Source organism: Somniosus microcephalus, chromosome 6 (assembly GCF_052327205.1).
Source record: "Somniosus microcephalus isolate GS21.2 chromosome 6, FLI_Smic_1.0, whole genome shotgun sequence".
In the NCBI taxonomy this organism is placed as follows: Eukaryota; Metazoa; Chordata; class Chondrichthyes; order Squaliformes; family Somniosidae; genus Somniosus; species Somniosus microcephalus.
This window is the reverse complement of record NC_140992.1, coordinates 16666097-16682405: the sequence shown is the minus strand read 5'-3', so window position 1 is coordinate 16682405 and position 16309 is coordinate 16666097. Positions and strand designations below refer to the sequence as shown.

Genomic DNA, 16309 nt, shown 5'->3' with positions numbered 1-16309 from the left:
CGCACTTGGTTCGAGTATAAAGCAAGACTTTAATCAACTTGTTTCAGAACATGGAGGTCTAGTTGTACTTCACTAGTTCCTTGTCTTACAAAATGTCCCTGGGCGAGCTGGGCCCACGCCCGAGTATTTATACTCCTTGGACGGCGCCACCAGCTGGCCGTCCAGCGTTATTTCATGAGTAGTTTCTTTATGATGATGAGATTTATAACACAGTATACTGAATTTGGATGATCAGCCATGATCTCATTAAACAGGCTCGAGGGGCCGAATGGCCTACCCTGCTCCTATCTTCTATGTTTCTATATTTTGCCAAGTCCAAACCGGAGAGGGTCAAGATTTGGTTTACTGGTGACGGAAATTTATCAGAAACCTTAATAGCCTCAGTAATTAATAGCTCAACATCACAGGGCGCATAAAATGGGGAGAAAATTATTCAGCCTATCGTGCCTGTGCCAGCTCCTTGAAAGAGCTATCCAATTAGTTCCACTCCCCCCTCCTCTCTTTCCCCATAGTCCTACAAATTTTTCCTTTTCAAGTATCCAATTCCCATTTGAAAGTTATTATTGAATCTGCTTCCACCACTCTTCCAGGCAGCGCATTCCAGATCATAACAACTCGCTGCGTAAAGGAAATTCTCCTCCTCTCCTCCTGGTTCTTTTGCCAATTATCTTAAATCTGTGTCCTCTGGTTACCGACCCTCCTGCCAGTAGAAACAAATACTCCATATTTACTCTATCAAAACCCCTCATAATTTTGGAAACTTATTTTAAATCTCCCCTTAACCTTCTCTGCTCGAAGGAGAACAATCTCAGCTTCTTCAGTCTCTCCACATAACTCAAGTTCCTCATCTAGTAAATCTCCTCTGCACCCTCTCCAAGGTCTTGACTTCCTTCCTAAAGTGTGGTACCCAGACAAGGCTTCTACTCTCTCGAGTATTGAAGATTAAGGGGTGACCTAACTGAGGTGTTTAAGGTGATTGAAGGATTCGATAGGGTGGATAGAGAGAAACTATTTCCTCTGGTGAAGGAGTCCAGAACAAGGGGGCATAACCTTAAAATTAGAGCCAGACCATTCAGGGGTGATGTCAGGAACCACTTCTTCACACATAGGTTAGTGGAAATCTGGAACTCTCTCCCCCAAAAAGCTATTGAGGCTGGGGGTCAATTGAAAATGTCAAAACTGAGATCAATAGATTTTTGTTAGTTGAGGCTGTTAAGGGAATATGGAGCCAGGGCAGGTAAATGGAATTCAGATACAGATCAGCCACAATCTAATTGAATAGTGGAACAGGCTTGAGGGGCTGAATGGCCTCCATCTGTTGCTATGTTCCTATAATTTACATCTTAGATATTTCCAGGCCATTCAAAAACCAAACAGTCCCATCCAAAACACCACGGGTGGCAACTCTTAATGAGTTGCCCATCATTGGCTAAGCAGGTAGACAGATAGCCATCTTCCAGGCCTCTGTCATGGTCACACTGAATCAGGTTGCCAGGAAGTTGCACATGTTCAATTGGAAACTGTGTACATGCGGAGTGACCCTCGCTGGAATGTGTGTCCGTGTGGAGTGACCCTCGCTGGAATGTGTGTCCGTGTGGAGTGACCCTCGCTGAAATGTGTGTCCATGTGGCGTGACCCTCAGTGGAATGTGTGTTTGTGTGGAGTGACCCTTGCTGGAATGTGTGTCCGTGTGGAGTGACCCTCGCTGGAATGTGTGTCCATGTGGAGTGACCCTCACTGAAATGTGTGTCCGTGTGGAGTGACCCTCAGTGGAATGTGTGTCCGTGTGGAGTGACCCTCGCTGGAATGTGTGTCCGTGTGGAGTGACCCTTGCTGAAATGTGTGTCTGAGTGGAGTGACCCTTGCTGGAATGTGTGTCCGTGTGGAGTGACCCTCACTGGAATGTGTGTCCATGTGGAGTGACCCTCACTGGAATGTGTGTACGTGTGGAGTGACCCTCATTGGGATGTGTGTCCATGTGGAGTGACCCTCACTGGGATGTGTGTCCGTGTGGAGTGACCCTCACTGGGATGTGTGTCCGTGTGGAGTGACCCTCACTGGGATGTGTGTCCGTGTGGAGTGACCCTCACTGGGATGTGTGTCCGTGTGGAGTGACCCTCACTGGGATGTGTGTCCGTGTGGAGTGACACTCACTGGAATGTGTGTCCGTGTGGAGTGACCCTCACTGGGATGTGTGTCCGTGTGGAGTGACCCTTGCTGGAATGTGTGTCCGTGTGGAGTGACTCTCGCTGGAATGTGTATCCGTGTGGAGTAACCCTTGCTTGAATGTGTGTAATGTGGAGTGACCCTCGCTAGAATGTGTGTCCGTGTAGAGTGACCCTCACTGAAATGTGTGTCCGTATGGAGTGACCCTCGCAGAAATGTGTGTCCGTGTGGAGTGACCCTCACTGAAATGTGTGTCCGTGTGGAGTGACCCTCGCTGGAATGTGTGTCCATGTGGAGTGACCCTCGCTGGAATGTGTGTCCGTGTGGACACCAATGAAGGGCTGAAGTGCCCTTTGCTGTGATGTCCTCTGTATGGTTGAAGAGCCAGCCCGATACGTACTGGTATCGGGTGGATGCGGGGAAGATGTTCCCGATGATGGGTGAAACTAGAACTAGGGGGCACAGTCTTAGAATAAGGGGCTGCTTTTTCAAAACTGAGATGAGGAGGAACTACTTCACTCAGAGGGTGGTAGGTCCATGGAATATGCTGCCCCAAAAAGCTGTAGAAGCTACATCATTACATAAATTTAAAACAGAAATAGACAGTTTCCTAGAAGTAAAGGGAATTAAGGGTTACGGGGAGCAGGCAGGAATTTGGACATGAGTCTAGGTTCGGATCGGTCATGGCCCTGTGGGTAGCGGAGCGGGCCCAGGGGCCGTGTAGCCTGATCCTGCTCTTATTTTGTGTGTCTAATTCTGTTAGATTCAGGAGATGGTTCTGTGATAGTGGATTGGTGGTTAGGATCAGATCAGCCATGATCTTATTGAAGGCGGAGCAGGCTCAAGGGGCCGATTGGCCTACTCCTGCTCCTATTTCTTATGTTCTTATGTTCTTATGTCTGGGCTAAGGTGGAGAATCACTGTTAGAGGGAAGCCTGTGGAATTTTACAAGAGCAAAAGTCAACACCTTCCGGAGCTGAGAGTGGCGAAAACTTAAAGTGGAAAAGAATGCATTTGCAGAGTAGCAGTTCAGGCTGGAGAGGGCAACCGCTAATGTCTTTTCAGATTCCAATAGCACTGGGAGGAACCAGTAAAAAAAAACTCTTGAATGTGACACTGCTCCGCAGTGTGACGGTATGTTTGTATTGATCGGTGATATTGTGGTCTCACTGTGTTTCTTTGAAGCCCCTCCCTCCCCCCCGCCTAACCCAGTTCCAATTCACTCCGACAGGTGCAGATTGATAGCTGTAAAATGAAGTGGTAATTTGATGCATTAAGAGGGGTGAGGAGATGTCAACTGTGAGGCTGATCAGAAAAATATTAGCATTTTTGCGGTTATTCATTAGACAGGCAAGCATTATTTTAAAAACTGCCTTACTGATATTACTCAAAGCATCTGCGGTGTAATCTGGTCTGGATTGTCCACTCATCTGTTGCTAGTGTTAAAGATGGTGCAGACTAATACAAACACATTCTCTGTTTTGCATGGGAGATTGTGAGTTGCATTTACCCTTTGTCCTCTCATAGAGCTCGCCAGGATCTGTAATGTAATCATATTTAATGGCTGATTTGATGAAAAGGGCTTCCCATCCAATTTTTTCCCTTCTTCCTTCTGACTCTTGTTGGGTGGTAGAAGCCCTTGGATACCTCAATCAAACATTGGAACAGGAGGAGGCCATTCAGCCCCTGTTCCGACATTCAATGCGATCATGGCTGATCTGTATCTTAACTCCATCCACCTGCCTTGGTTCCATATCCTTTTATAACCTTGTCTAGCAAAAATTTATCGATCTCCAATTTAAAATTATTAATGGAGCTATGCATCTACTGCTTTTTTTGCGCGAGAGAGTTCCACACTTCTACCACCCTTTGTGTGAAGAACTGTTTCCTAACGCCTCTCCTGTATGGCCTGGCATAAGGTTATGCTCCATCGTCCTAAACGATCGTTCTTCATGCTGGTGTCCAGGCGGTGCATGTTGGTGGGCTATTCAATTATGAGAGGAGGTATCGGAGCTGAGGCCAGTCCCATCGTTGCCTGAGCAAAGAAAGAACTTACCTTAATGTAGCATCTCTCATGTCCGCAGTACATCCCAGCTCACTTGCCAACCCATGGGCTACTTTCTAAGTGTAATCATTGTTGTTGTGTAGGCAAATGTGGCAGCCACGTTGGCACAGCAAGGTCTCACCAGCAGCAATGAGATGATTGACTAGTAAATCTGTATTTCTGGTTATGTGGGGGAACATTCACCAGGGACTGAAGGAATTCCATGCGGTTCTTCATATAGTGTCTTGGGATTTTTTTTTTAACATCCAGGTGGGGTTCAGTGCCTCATCAGAAGATGGGCACCCCTCCCTCCCTCCCAATGCAGAACTCTTTCAGTACAAGACTGAGGTGCCAGCTTACATCATGCGGTCAGCGCCGGGACTGGGGCCATCGGGCTCAACAACAACAGCTTGCATTTATATAGCGCCTTTACTGTAGTAAAAACGTCCCAAGGGACTTCACAGGAGCGCTATCAGACAAATAAGGAGATATTAGGACCGGTGACCAAAAGCTTGGTAGGTTTTAAGGAGCATCTTAAAGGAGGAGAGAGAGGTAGAGAGGTGGAGAGGTTTAGGGATGGAACGCCAGAGCCTCAGGCCTTGGCAGCTGAAGGCACGGCCACCAATGGTGGGGGGAAGGAAGTGGGGGGGTGGGTGGGGAATGAACAAGAGGCCAGAATTGGGGGAAGGCAGAGCTCTTGGCTCAGAGAGCTCAGAGGCGAGAGTACTGCCATCTGAGCCAAGCTGACACCTGGGTCAGTGATCAGCAGACGAAACCTGAGCCAATTTGTATTGTTTGCCCCTCCTAGTTCAGGAGGGCTGAAACTCACATTGAGTCATCCAAGTCAAGTAGGCCCCAAGCCTGATCCGTAGTCTGTGCGGAGTCAGCTGATCTCGGACATTGCGGGGGGAGCGGGGGGGGGGGGGACGGCGGGGGGTAGGCGATGGTTACAGACCTGCTACTAAGGAGGGGGGGAACAGGGGGCGGGAGGCAACTCAGCCAGAACTTCCCTTCCTAACCATCATTACCAGTTGGCAAGTGTGCGTGTTTAGACATTGGGTAAGGAGACGATCGGCCTTTGGTTGTGATGCCCCCCGAGTGTTCAAATAACCTGCTGACAGACGCTGTCTAGGCTCAAGACACCTCAGCTGGGCAAGGCAAGCCGATAACCGTGGAGACACAGCCCAGTGTCAATCAGCGAGGACAGACGGGGGAAAGAGCACTCGATGCGCAACGCCAGTGGAGGAAACTGCGGCTCAATAAAACACAAAAGAACCGCAGATGTTTTTTTCTGAACTTGAATGACATTTCATGTTAGCATTAAGGAGCAGCCATTTCTGACTGTTTAGACCGTAAGTGTAATTAGATTGTGTGCAGCCTCCAATAATGTCGTGTTTACTGTAGCCCTATCTCACAGTAACATGTACCTATATATATAGAGAGAGGGTTTCTGTGTCTCTTTACCTTGCCCCCTTCAATCCTTGATATTCACATGTTATTTTCTCCCCCTCTCTTTAGGTTCAACTGAGCCTGGCACAGTTTTCTGACTGAACATTTGGGGACATGATGTGCTCCCAATTTTTTGCCCAGTGCTGCCCTCGAGCTTGACCGCAACAAGTACCGAGGGAGCGGCGTCAGTTGATTGACCACCTGATTCACCCTCCCTCCTTCTCTCTCACTGGGGATGGGCGGTGGGTGGTTGGGGAGGGAGGTGGGGTGCGGGTGGCAGGTGGAAACGTAACTCAGCTCTGTTCAGCACCTGCCCAAGGAAGCATCATTTGAAGCTCGGTGGCTCTGCATCTTGACGTCCTTGCCACGCCATGTGTTTGTGGGCCCCGGGTGTTGCGGAGCAGGGTCCCCTTCCTCAGAATGCACGAAGGTGCCGCTTGACGTAACAAAGGTGGCATTCCACCAACCCCCACCACCCCAAAACCGCCCTCCGCGCCCCCCCCGCTCCCACCCTCAATAAGTGAGCGAGTGTTGCACTGGATTACAACAATGTACCTTCTCCTCCCGGGGGTGCAGCTTCTAAGCTGGCATGGACTGCGGAGATGAACGTCTTCTGTTTCTGTCGGCTGGAAGGGGGTTCATTCCTGAAATAGCTTTCGCCGTTCCCACCATCCGTTCACGAGAGTGCAACAATTCCCTCAATGTGGCCCTAAATTTGCACCATTCGCTCAATGATGCAGGAAATGGCGAGGTGGCACTGGGGCTCTCGGTGTCGAGGCTCATTGTGCGGACAGAGTAGAAGGAGGGGCTACTCTGCCTCTGACCAATGCCGGGCCTCACCTGGAAGTGCTCGGTTGCCGATCCTGGGTGGTAACAATTGGACACGTGTTTCGGTTTCCCTGGTGCTGATGCCCTCCCTGTTGATTGAGTGCAAGAACCAAAATGTGCATTGACGTAGCGAGCATGCTCAGTAGAGATCAGTGTGCTGTTGTAACCAGGGAGAAATCACTTGCAGCATTACCTATTTGTTCTTCTGATGTGTTGGCAGATGGCGGATGGTGGACAGCGAGGGTGGTGGTTTAACGAGGTAAATACACTGGGAAGCAAATCCCTTTCTACTCGTTATTTTTGTACCGATATAGAGGGGTGGGTGGGGGAGGGGACTGAAACGAAATCCTGGGCAGAGGTGGGAGAGGCTTCACTTGTAGTAATAAAAATAACACTTTCACAGCAGCCAGAACTTTAAATCTCATTGGAAGAATATCACACAATCATTCAGCATGGAAGGAGGCCATTCAGCCCACTCTGCCTGTGTTGCCTCTTTGAAAGAATTATCCATTTAGTCCCACTCCCCTGCTCTTTCCCCATAGCTCTGTAAATTTTTCATTTTTAAATATATCTCCATCCGCATCCCTGTTGAACGTTGCTATTGAAAGCAACTCGCCAAGGCTTCTTCGGCAGCACCTCCCAAACCCGCGACCTCTTCCACCTAGAAGGACAAGGGCAGCAGGCGCGTGGGAACACCACCACCTCCAAGTTCCCCTCCAAGTCACACACCATCCTGACTTGGAAGTAGATCACCGATCCTTCATCGTCGCTGGGTCAAAATCCTGGAACTCCCTCCCTAACAGCACTGTGGGAGTACCTTCACCGCACGGACTGCAGCGGTTCAAGAAGGCGGCTCACCACCACCTTCTCAAGGGGCAATTAGGGATGGGCGATAAATGCCGGCCTCGCCAGCGACGCCCACATCCCAAAAACAAATTTTAAAATTGAATCTGCTTCCGCCACTCTTTCAGGCAGCGTATTCCAGATCATAACAACTCGCTGAATAAAAAAATTTCTCCTCATTTCCTCCTTGATTCTTTTGCCAATTACCTTAAATCTGTGTCCTCTGGGTTACTGACCCTTCTGCCTGTGGAAACACTTTCTCCCCATTTACTTAATCAAAACCCCTTACAATTTTGAACGCAAGTACATCTTAACTACGATATCAAGGGCAGAAGAAACATCAGAGCTTTTTTTAATTATTACGTTTGATTAACTAAGTCAAGCATTTAGAGGATTAAAAAAAAATTAGCATCATTTTTGTCACATTTTGTTTTATATAATCTGTTTTATGTAATTGTAGATAGGTTGATTGCATAAAGCGGAAAGATTTCTGGGAATGTTTTAGCTGCTGTTGAAGTGGATTGGATGTGAGTCATTAATATTCCAGAGTGCTGATATGAATAATAATGCAGAGAAAAATAAATTTGCGTTAAAATATTCCATGGGTATTGCGGTTAATTGCAATGTCCCGACATGATAATTTAGTTCTGTAGCTTCTCCTGCAACCGACAAATTGCAGAGTGAAACTCAGAATAATTGGAATGTTGTCGCACTGACTGTACATTACACAGCTGTACACTAACCTAAGTCACACATTACCCTCCCACCCTTTCTCTTAAACTTCCTCACCGCACAATTCTCTCCCCTCCTTGTCATGGAGGCTCTGACCGATTAATACTGGGGGATACAGCTCCCCCAGGTGCCAGAAACTCACCGGCCCCTCATCCAAGTGGTCACCTGTCAGCCTAGACAGAGACTTTGGCCAGGTGGCCATCACATGCGAGATCGGTTTTGCCTTCACCTGACCTCTACGCGCGTGGACTCTCCAGCGAGACGGATTTCCGCCACTGTTCTCCTGCCTCAATCCCGGGGTGGGGGGGGGGGCGGCAGGAAGGTCAATTGTACTGCCCTCATTGTTGCCCCAGTGACCAACTCGGACCAGGAGTTGAACCAGGGAGCCCTCTTGCTCTGTCGGGTTCAATGCCACCTCAAACGGTGGGATTTACCCATCGAGATATTTTTTAAACGTTGTTTCTAATCACCCACAAACTACATTTTGGTTTCTCTCAATGGCTTAGAGGGTACGTAGGTAACCTGTACCCAGCACCTTGGAGGTTTCATTGTTTAATCACCCATCAGAAGGCTCCAATGACTGTCTCCTTTATTTTAATTTTCCTTTCACTGTCTGGAAGCACCTGCCCTCTCTACCTGTCCTGGATGAGCTGAGTAAGATTGTCAACTCTCCGAGTAGGCAATCACGGGCCAAAAATATCTCTGTGCCATCCCATGAGTGGTGCCACATCTGTGCCAAATGCAATCAGGCCACATCACCTCTTACCTCACCATAGCAACCAAACGTAAATCCGACTGGCCAAGACAGGCTGTCTCCTTTTGCAGTGCCGTGTAGTTCAAAAACAGGCCATTCGGCCCATCGAGCCCATTCCCTCCTAAAAGGATTTTCAAGGCATCTTCTTATTTACAGTTCCTGAGGGAGGTGACTAAACACTGGTTAAACTTCCAAGCAACCCAAAAACCCTTCACTTCCTCCAGATAATCATAGAATGATACAGCACAGAAGGAGGCCAATTGAACAAACGTGCCTGTGCCGGCTCTTTGAAAGAGCGATCCAATTAGTCCCACTCCTCCCAGCTCTTTCCCCAGAGCCCTGCAAATTTTCCCAATTTAAGTATTTATCCAATTCCCTTTTGAAAGTTACTATTGAATCTGCTTCCACCGCCCTTTCAGGCAGCGCATTCCAGATCACAACAACTCGCTGTGTAAAAAATGTTTTCCTCATCTCGCCTCTGGTTCTTTTGCCAATTACCTTAAATCTGTGTCTCCTGGTTATCGACCCTCCTGCCAGTGGAAACAATTTCTCGTTATTTACTCTATCAAAACCCTTCTTGATTTTGAACACCTCTATCAAATCATTCCTAAACCTTCTCTGCTCTAAGGAGAACAACCCCAGTTACTCTAGCCTCTCCACATAACTGAAGTCCCTCATCCCTGTTACCATTCTAGTAAATCTCCTCCGCATTCTCTCCAAGGCCTTGGCATCCTTTCCTAAAGTGTGGTGCCCAGAACTGGCCACAATACTCCAGCTGGGGCCTAACTAGTGTTTAGTATTCAGTGCTCCATAAACTATTTAATCGTCTATTGTCTCGAGGGGACATGTACAATGTGCTGGGCAGTAGACTGTGAAACCAATACAGTGTTAATGTCCCTGGGAAGACTGCAGGTTAGCCGTGAAGAAATAATGGCCAGTTGGCCAGCTGGCTTTAAACTCTTGTTTCCGCTCTTTCTGTCTTTCAGCCAATGTTCTCCGTCTCACCGGGTCTAGCGGCTAATCCCAACGCAGCCTTCAACCCCTACCTGGGACCTGTCTCGCCGAACCTGGTGCCCGCGGAGATCCTACCCAGCGCGCCGATGCTGGTGACGGGGAACCACGCCGTCCCAGTCCACACTGCGGCTGCTGCACAGAAGCTGATGCGAACCGACCGCCTGGAGGTGAGCCCGAAGCCTCCTATTCATTTCCCTCCTCGGCGTCGAGGAGCGTCAGTGCTTTACACCACGTGCGATCGCGCCATCACTGCGCAATGGCCTTCTTGGAATTGGACGCTGTGATTGACAGCAGAAATTAACATCGTCGCAACCAATTAGTTGGCGCTGAAAGACCTTGTTTGGCCTATTTTTGATGGAACACTAAAGGTGACACTGGGTTGCCCCAAGGTCACCAAACAGTAATCAGCACCACAAGAGCCACTTTTGGGGCACCGGTAATATAGCAGATTGGCACAGTGACATCAATTGTCCCTAATCATGAGCAGCCTTGTGCCTTGGTCCATGCCCACTGCCTAAGAACATAAGAAATAGGAGCAGGAGTCGGCTATTCGGCCCTTCGAGCCTGCTCCGCCATTCAATAAGATCATGGCTGATCTTCTACCACATCTCCACTTTCCTGCACTATCCTCATATCCCTTGATTCCCTTAATATCCAAAAATCTATCGATCTCTACCTCAGCCCTCTGGGGTAGAGAATTCCAAAGATTCACCACCCTCTGAGTGAAGAAATTTCTCCTCATCTCAGTCCTAAATGGCCGACCCCTTATACTGAGTCTGTGACCCCTGGTTCTAGACTCCCCAGCCAGGGGGAAACATCCTCCCTGCATCTACCCTGTCAAGCCCTGTAAGAATTGTGTATGTTTCAATAAGACCACCCACCTCTCATTCTTCTAAACTCCAGAGAATATAGGCCCAGTTTACTCAACCTGTCCTCAAAACGCTTAAGGCTGTTCAAACTCATTTCAGCTAGGCCTATTTTGATGGGCCAATAAGGGTGACACTGGGTGGCCCCAGGATTACCAAACAAGAATCATCACAACAAGTGTCCCTTTCGGGGCACCAGTAATATAGGAAAGAAACAAACGGCCCACTCAAACTGAAAGCAGCTCAGCATATGCAACAAAACAGTCCCAACAAAAGAAAAGGGAACCTGCCCAGTTAAATCAGCAGGTTGTTCTCAGTGTCTGTACAATGCTCGCTACCCTGCGGTGCCCACCAGTGGCGAGAGGCCTCAAGCATACCGGCGGGCACCGCACGCTCCCTCGCCAAGGCCACCCGGGCATGGACAGTGCCGCGGAAGAGAGGCGGGCAGCCAGAGAGATCCCTTCCCCCCACCCCTGTGGGCCCCGCCCATCCTAGACCTAGAAATAGAATCTGCTTGGCTCCGGTTTTCTTTACAGTGTTATTGACTTTGCTGACATTTGGTATAAAGCTACAAAGCGTCAGCTGACTCGCGGGGCTGGGCAGTGGCTCGGGCCTCGGGGCTTGAAAACATGTCGCGCGATAGCAATGACATGCACGCTAATACGTTCGGACAAAATCGCTCTGGCAAGTGTTTTAACATCGCTGTGTAACAATGGCAGTAAGAGGAATTTTGCGCAAGCACGTTAGTGCTTTCCTCGACATTGTCGCACAATGCAATTCCAATCCCTCTGTTGCTTGTGTTGCTTCTCTGTATCTTTGTTACATATCCTCCAAGCTTATCCCTGTGCCTGACTAGTGTTAGCCGTGGCTCAGTGGGTAGCACTCTTGCCTCTGAGTCAGAAGGTTGTGGGTACATAGTCCCATTCCAGGAGACATGAGCACAAAAATCTAGGCCGACACTCCCAGTGCAGTGCTGAGGGAGTGCTGCACTGTCAGAGGTGCCGTCTTTCAGATGAGACGTTAAACCGAGGCCCCGTCTGCCCTTTCAGCTGGATGGAAAAGATCCCATGGCACTATTTCGAAGGAGAGCAGTGGAGTCATCCCCGGTGTCCTGGGGCCAATATTTATCCCTCAATATCACTAAAACAGGTGATATGGTCATTATCACATTGCTGTTTGTGGGAGCTTGCTGTGCGCAAAATTGTCTGTCGCATTTCCGTCATTACAGCAGTGACTACACTTCAAAAAGTACTTCATTGGCTGTAGGGGCATCGTGAAAGGAGCTCTATGAAATCAAGTCTTTCTTTCTAACACTTCAAGTAATTAACAGCTTTGAAGCTTTTCAAATGTGAAGATTTCATCTAATCTAATGCCAACCAAGTAATGATTCTCTGTAAGATCACAGCGCTGAACATTTCTAAGTAGATTTCATTGCCATGCAGTTCATTCATGCAATTTTCCAAAAGAGGAATATATTATATCAGGGACACTGCAGAATCAACTCTCAAACATTATGAAGAGTCTTAGGCCTAGAAATTCAGTGGGCTGCGCCACCCGTTAGCGCCTTAAGAGGGCGCTAAGTGGGTTGGAAGCCATTGGCCACGCCTCCCGCTAAATTCAGTGGGACACTAATGGTGGCGCTAGCCGTTAGCGCTGCGCCGCTACTGATGACGTCATCGGTGTGCGCAGCACCCCGCTAACGCCTCAATCGCGATATTTAGATGCGCCCCCTGCTTTAACGCCGGACGCTATTTGCGACCGGTTCAGGGGGGCCTACCTGCGGCGGTAGAGGCGCTAATTAAAGGAGAGGTGCGGGGCGGCCATTTTTTTTGCAGGCCGCCTGCCAGCACCTCTCCGCGCTGCCGTCCCCAGCCTCCTGACCCCCCCCCCCCTGCGGAGTGCCGACTGCGTTCCAAGAGCCCGGCACTTCTCCTCGGTGCCGGGCTCTTTTACCGGCACTCGCGATCCTCGATCGCGCTGCACAAGGCCCCTCCCCTTTATGAAGGGGAGGAAGGCCTGCAGTACCGCAGCGCGCCGTGCCGTAGCGTGTGGCGCTGCGGCACGTTGCGCAGTGATATTCAGCTGCAGCGCCCCAAGAGGGATGCGGGGCGCCTCCAGTAGCGCCGCGCTTCCCTCTGGGGCGCGCAAATTGAATTTCCGGCGGGCGGCCGCGACTGCTTCCGAGGCGCTACTTTTAGGGCCCTGGCGAGGCTGGCACCCCAAACGGGGCTATAGTGAATTTCTAGGCCTTAGTGTCCTCGAGTCATTACACACAGAAACAGGCCATTTGGCCCATCGAGTCCGTGCCGGCTCTCTGTAGAGCAATCCAGTCAGTCCCATTCCTCCGCTCTATCCCCATAGCCCTGCAAGTTTATTTCCCTCAAGTGCCTATCCAATTTCCTTTTGAACTCATTGATCATCTCCGCTTCCACCACCCTTGTCGGCAGCGAGTTCCAGGTCCTCACCACTCGCTGCGTAAAAAAGTTCTTCCTCACATCCCCCCTGTATCTCTTGCTCAAAACCTTAAATCTGTGTCCCCTAGTCCTTGTACCATCAGCTAATAGGAACAGCTTTTCTCTGTCTACCAACCTTGTAGCTAAAAATCCTAATCCCTGGAACCATTCTGGTAAATCTCCTCTGCACCCTCTTAAGGACCTTTACATCCTTCCCAAAGTGTGGTGACCAGAACTGGACGCAATACTCTAGTTGTGGCCTAACCAGAGCTTTATAGAGCTTCAGCATAACTTCCTTGCTTTTGTACTCAATCCTCTATTCATGAAGCTCAAGATCCCATAAGCTTTGCTAACTACTCTCTCAATATGTCCTGCCACCTTCAAAGATCTATGCATAAGAACCCCCCGGTCCCTCTGTCCCTGCACACTCTTTAGAACTGTGCCATTAAGTCTATATTGCCTCTATCCCTTCTGCTAAAATGCATCACCTCACACTTCTCTGTGTTAAATTCCATCTGCCACTTGTCAGCCCATTCTGCTAGCCTTTCTATGTCCTGTTGCAGTCGATTGGTATCCTCCTCACTGTTTGCCGCACCTCCAAGTTTCGTATCATCGGCAAATTTTGAAATTTTACCCTGTATTCCAATATCCAAGTCATTTATATATATCACAAAAAGCAGTGGTCCTAGCGCTGACCCTTGGGAAACACCACTGTCTACCATCCTCCAGTCTGAAAAGCAACCATTTACCACAACTCGCTGTTTTCTGTCCTTAAGCCAATTTCTTATCCAAGCTGACACTGACCCTCCTATTCCAGGAGCCTCAATTTTGTTAACCAGCCTTTTATGTGGTACTTTGTCAAACGCTTTCTTAAAATCCATATAGACAACATCCATTGCATTCTCTTCATCAACCTTCTCTGTTACTTCATCAACAAATTTAATTAGATTAGTCAAACACAATCTGCCTTTTACAAATCCGTGCTGGCTCTCCTTAATTTACTTAATCCTCACCAAGTGCCTGTTAATTTTTTCCCTGATTATTGGTTCTAAAACCTTACCCATCACTGATGTTAAACTGACCGGCCTGTAGTTACTAGGATTGTCCTTACACCCTTTCTTCAACAAGGGTGTCACATTTGCCACTTTCCAATCCTCTGGCACCTCCCCCCCGTATCTAGGGAAGTTGGAAGATTATGGCAAGCCCTTCCGCTATCTCCTCCCCCACTTGCCTTAGCAACCTGGGATGCAAGCCATCCAGACCAGGTGACTTATCCACTCTAAGCATATCCAGCCTTTCCAGTAGATCCTGCCTATCAATCTTCACTCCATCCATTACATCTACCATCTCTGCTTCTACTGATATTTTGTCAGCATCCTCTTCCTTAGGAAACACTGATACAAAGTACTCATTGAGTATTCTAGCCTTGCCCTGCGCCTCTAAGCATATATCATCTTCTTTGTCCCTAATAGACCCCACCCCGCCTCTTACTGCCTGCTTACTATTTACATGCCGCAGAAGATTTTTGGGTTCCCTTTTATGTTAACTACCATTCTATTCTCATATTCTCTCTTTGCCAGTCTTATTTTCCTCTTCACTTCCCCTCTCAACTTATTGTATTTGGCCTGGTTCTCACTTGAAGAATTCACCTGACATGCATCATACACTCTCTTTTTTGTTTCATCATCTTCTCTATCTCCCTTGTCATCCAAGGAGCCCTGGCTTTGGTTCCCCTGCCTTTCCCTCTTGTTGGAATGTACCTAGCCTGTACCTGAAACATCTCCTCCTTAAAGATCACCCATTGTTCTATTACAGTTCTTCCTGTCAATCTGTGGTTCCATTTTACCCTGGCTAGATCACCTCTCACCCATTGAAGTTCGCCAAATTAGAAGTTCTACTTTAGATTGTTCCTTGCTCTTCTCCATTACTAATTTAAACCTTATGATACGATGATCACTTTTACCCAAGTGTTCTCCCACAGACACTTGGTCCACTTGGCCCACCTCATTCCCCAGCATCAGATCCAGCAATGCCTCCTTCCTAGTTGGGCCGAGAACATACTGGTCAAGGAAGTTCTCCTGAACACTTTTCAGAAATTCCTCCCCTCCTTTCCTTTTACTCTAACATTATCCCAAACAATATTTGGGTAATTAAAGTCCCCCAATATCACCACGCTATAGTTCTTGCACATCTCTGTGATTTCACTGCAGATTTGCTCCTCTACCTCCTTCTCACTATTTGGAGGCCTATCGAATACCACCAATAGTGTGATCATACCCTTTTTGCTTCTCAACTCTAACCAAATGGATTCTGTCCTTGCCCCCTCAAGGACATCCTCTCTTTCCAACACTACAATGTCTTCCCTAATCAGTACTGCCACCCCACCTCCCTTTTCTCCTTCCCTATTTTTCTGAACGCCTTGTATCCGTGAATATTAAACACCCAGTCCGCACCATTTTTAAGCCACGTTTCCGTTATTGCCACTACATCATATTCCCACATGGCTAATTGTGCTTGTACCTTATTCACCACACTTTGTGCGTTTACATATATGCATCCCGAACCTGTCTTTGTATTCTTCCTAGTCCTTCTACATCTGCTCCTATCTAGTATGGTACTACTTCCTACTCTAGTACTATCCAACACTCTCCCTCCTTTATGCACCTTATTCCTCTTTTCTACTTCTATGTGCTGGTGCCCACCCCCCTGCCAATTTAGTTTAAACCCTCCCCAACCACACTAGTGAACCTCCCCGCGAGGCCATTGGTCCCAGTCCTGAATAGGTGCCTCCTGCCTCAGAACTGGTCCCAATGCCCCAAGAATCTGAAGCCCTCCCAGTTGCACCATGCCTCAAGCCACGCATTGATCCTCCCTATCTTCCTCTTTGTACTCTCGCTGGCGCATGGCACTGGGAGTAATCCAGATATTACTACCTTTTGAGGTCCTACTTTTTAACTTCCTCCCTAACTCCTGAAAGTCTGACTGTAGGACCTCAACACCTGCCCTCTCCATGTCATTGGTACTGATGTGCACCACAACTTCTGGCTCACTCCCTTCCCCCTGCAGAATATTCTGCACCCCCTCCGTGATGTCCTTTACCCTGGCACCAGGGAGGCAACACACCATGCGGGACTCATGGTGACGGTTACAGAAACGCCTG

General features: G+C 48.5%; 1 protein-coding gene across 20 annotated transcripts in view; it reads left to right on the top strand.

The window, feature by feature from the left end:
* Positions 1-16309, top strand: part of LOC147115496 (muscleblind-like protein 1) — a 743720-nt gene that overhangs the window by 649160 nt on the left and 78251 nt on the right. For all 20 annotated transcript variants that reach the window (XM_085989770.1, XM_085989779.1, XM_085989776.1 and 17 more), the window contains 2 exons: positions 6708-6746; positions 9803-9997. In XM_085989770.1, coding sequence (XP_085845896.1) covers positions 6708-6746; positions 9803-9997 — 234 coding nt within the window. The remainder of the gene's footprint in view (positions 1-6707; positions 6747-9802; positions 9998-16309) is intronic.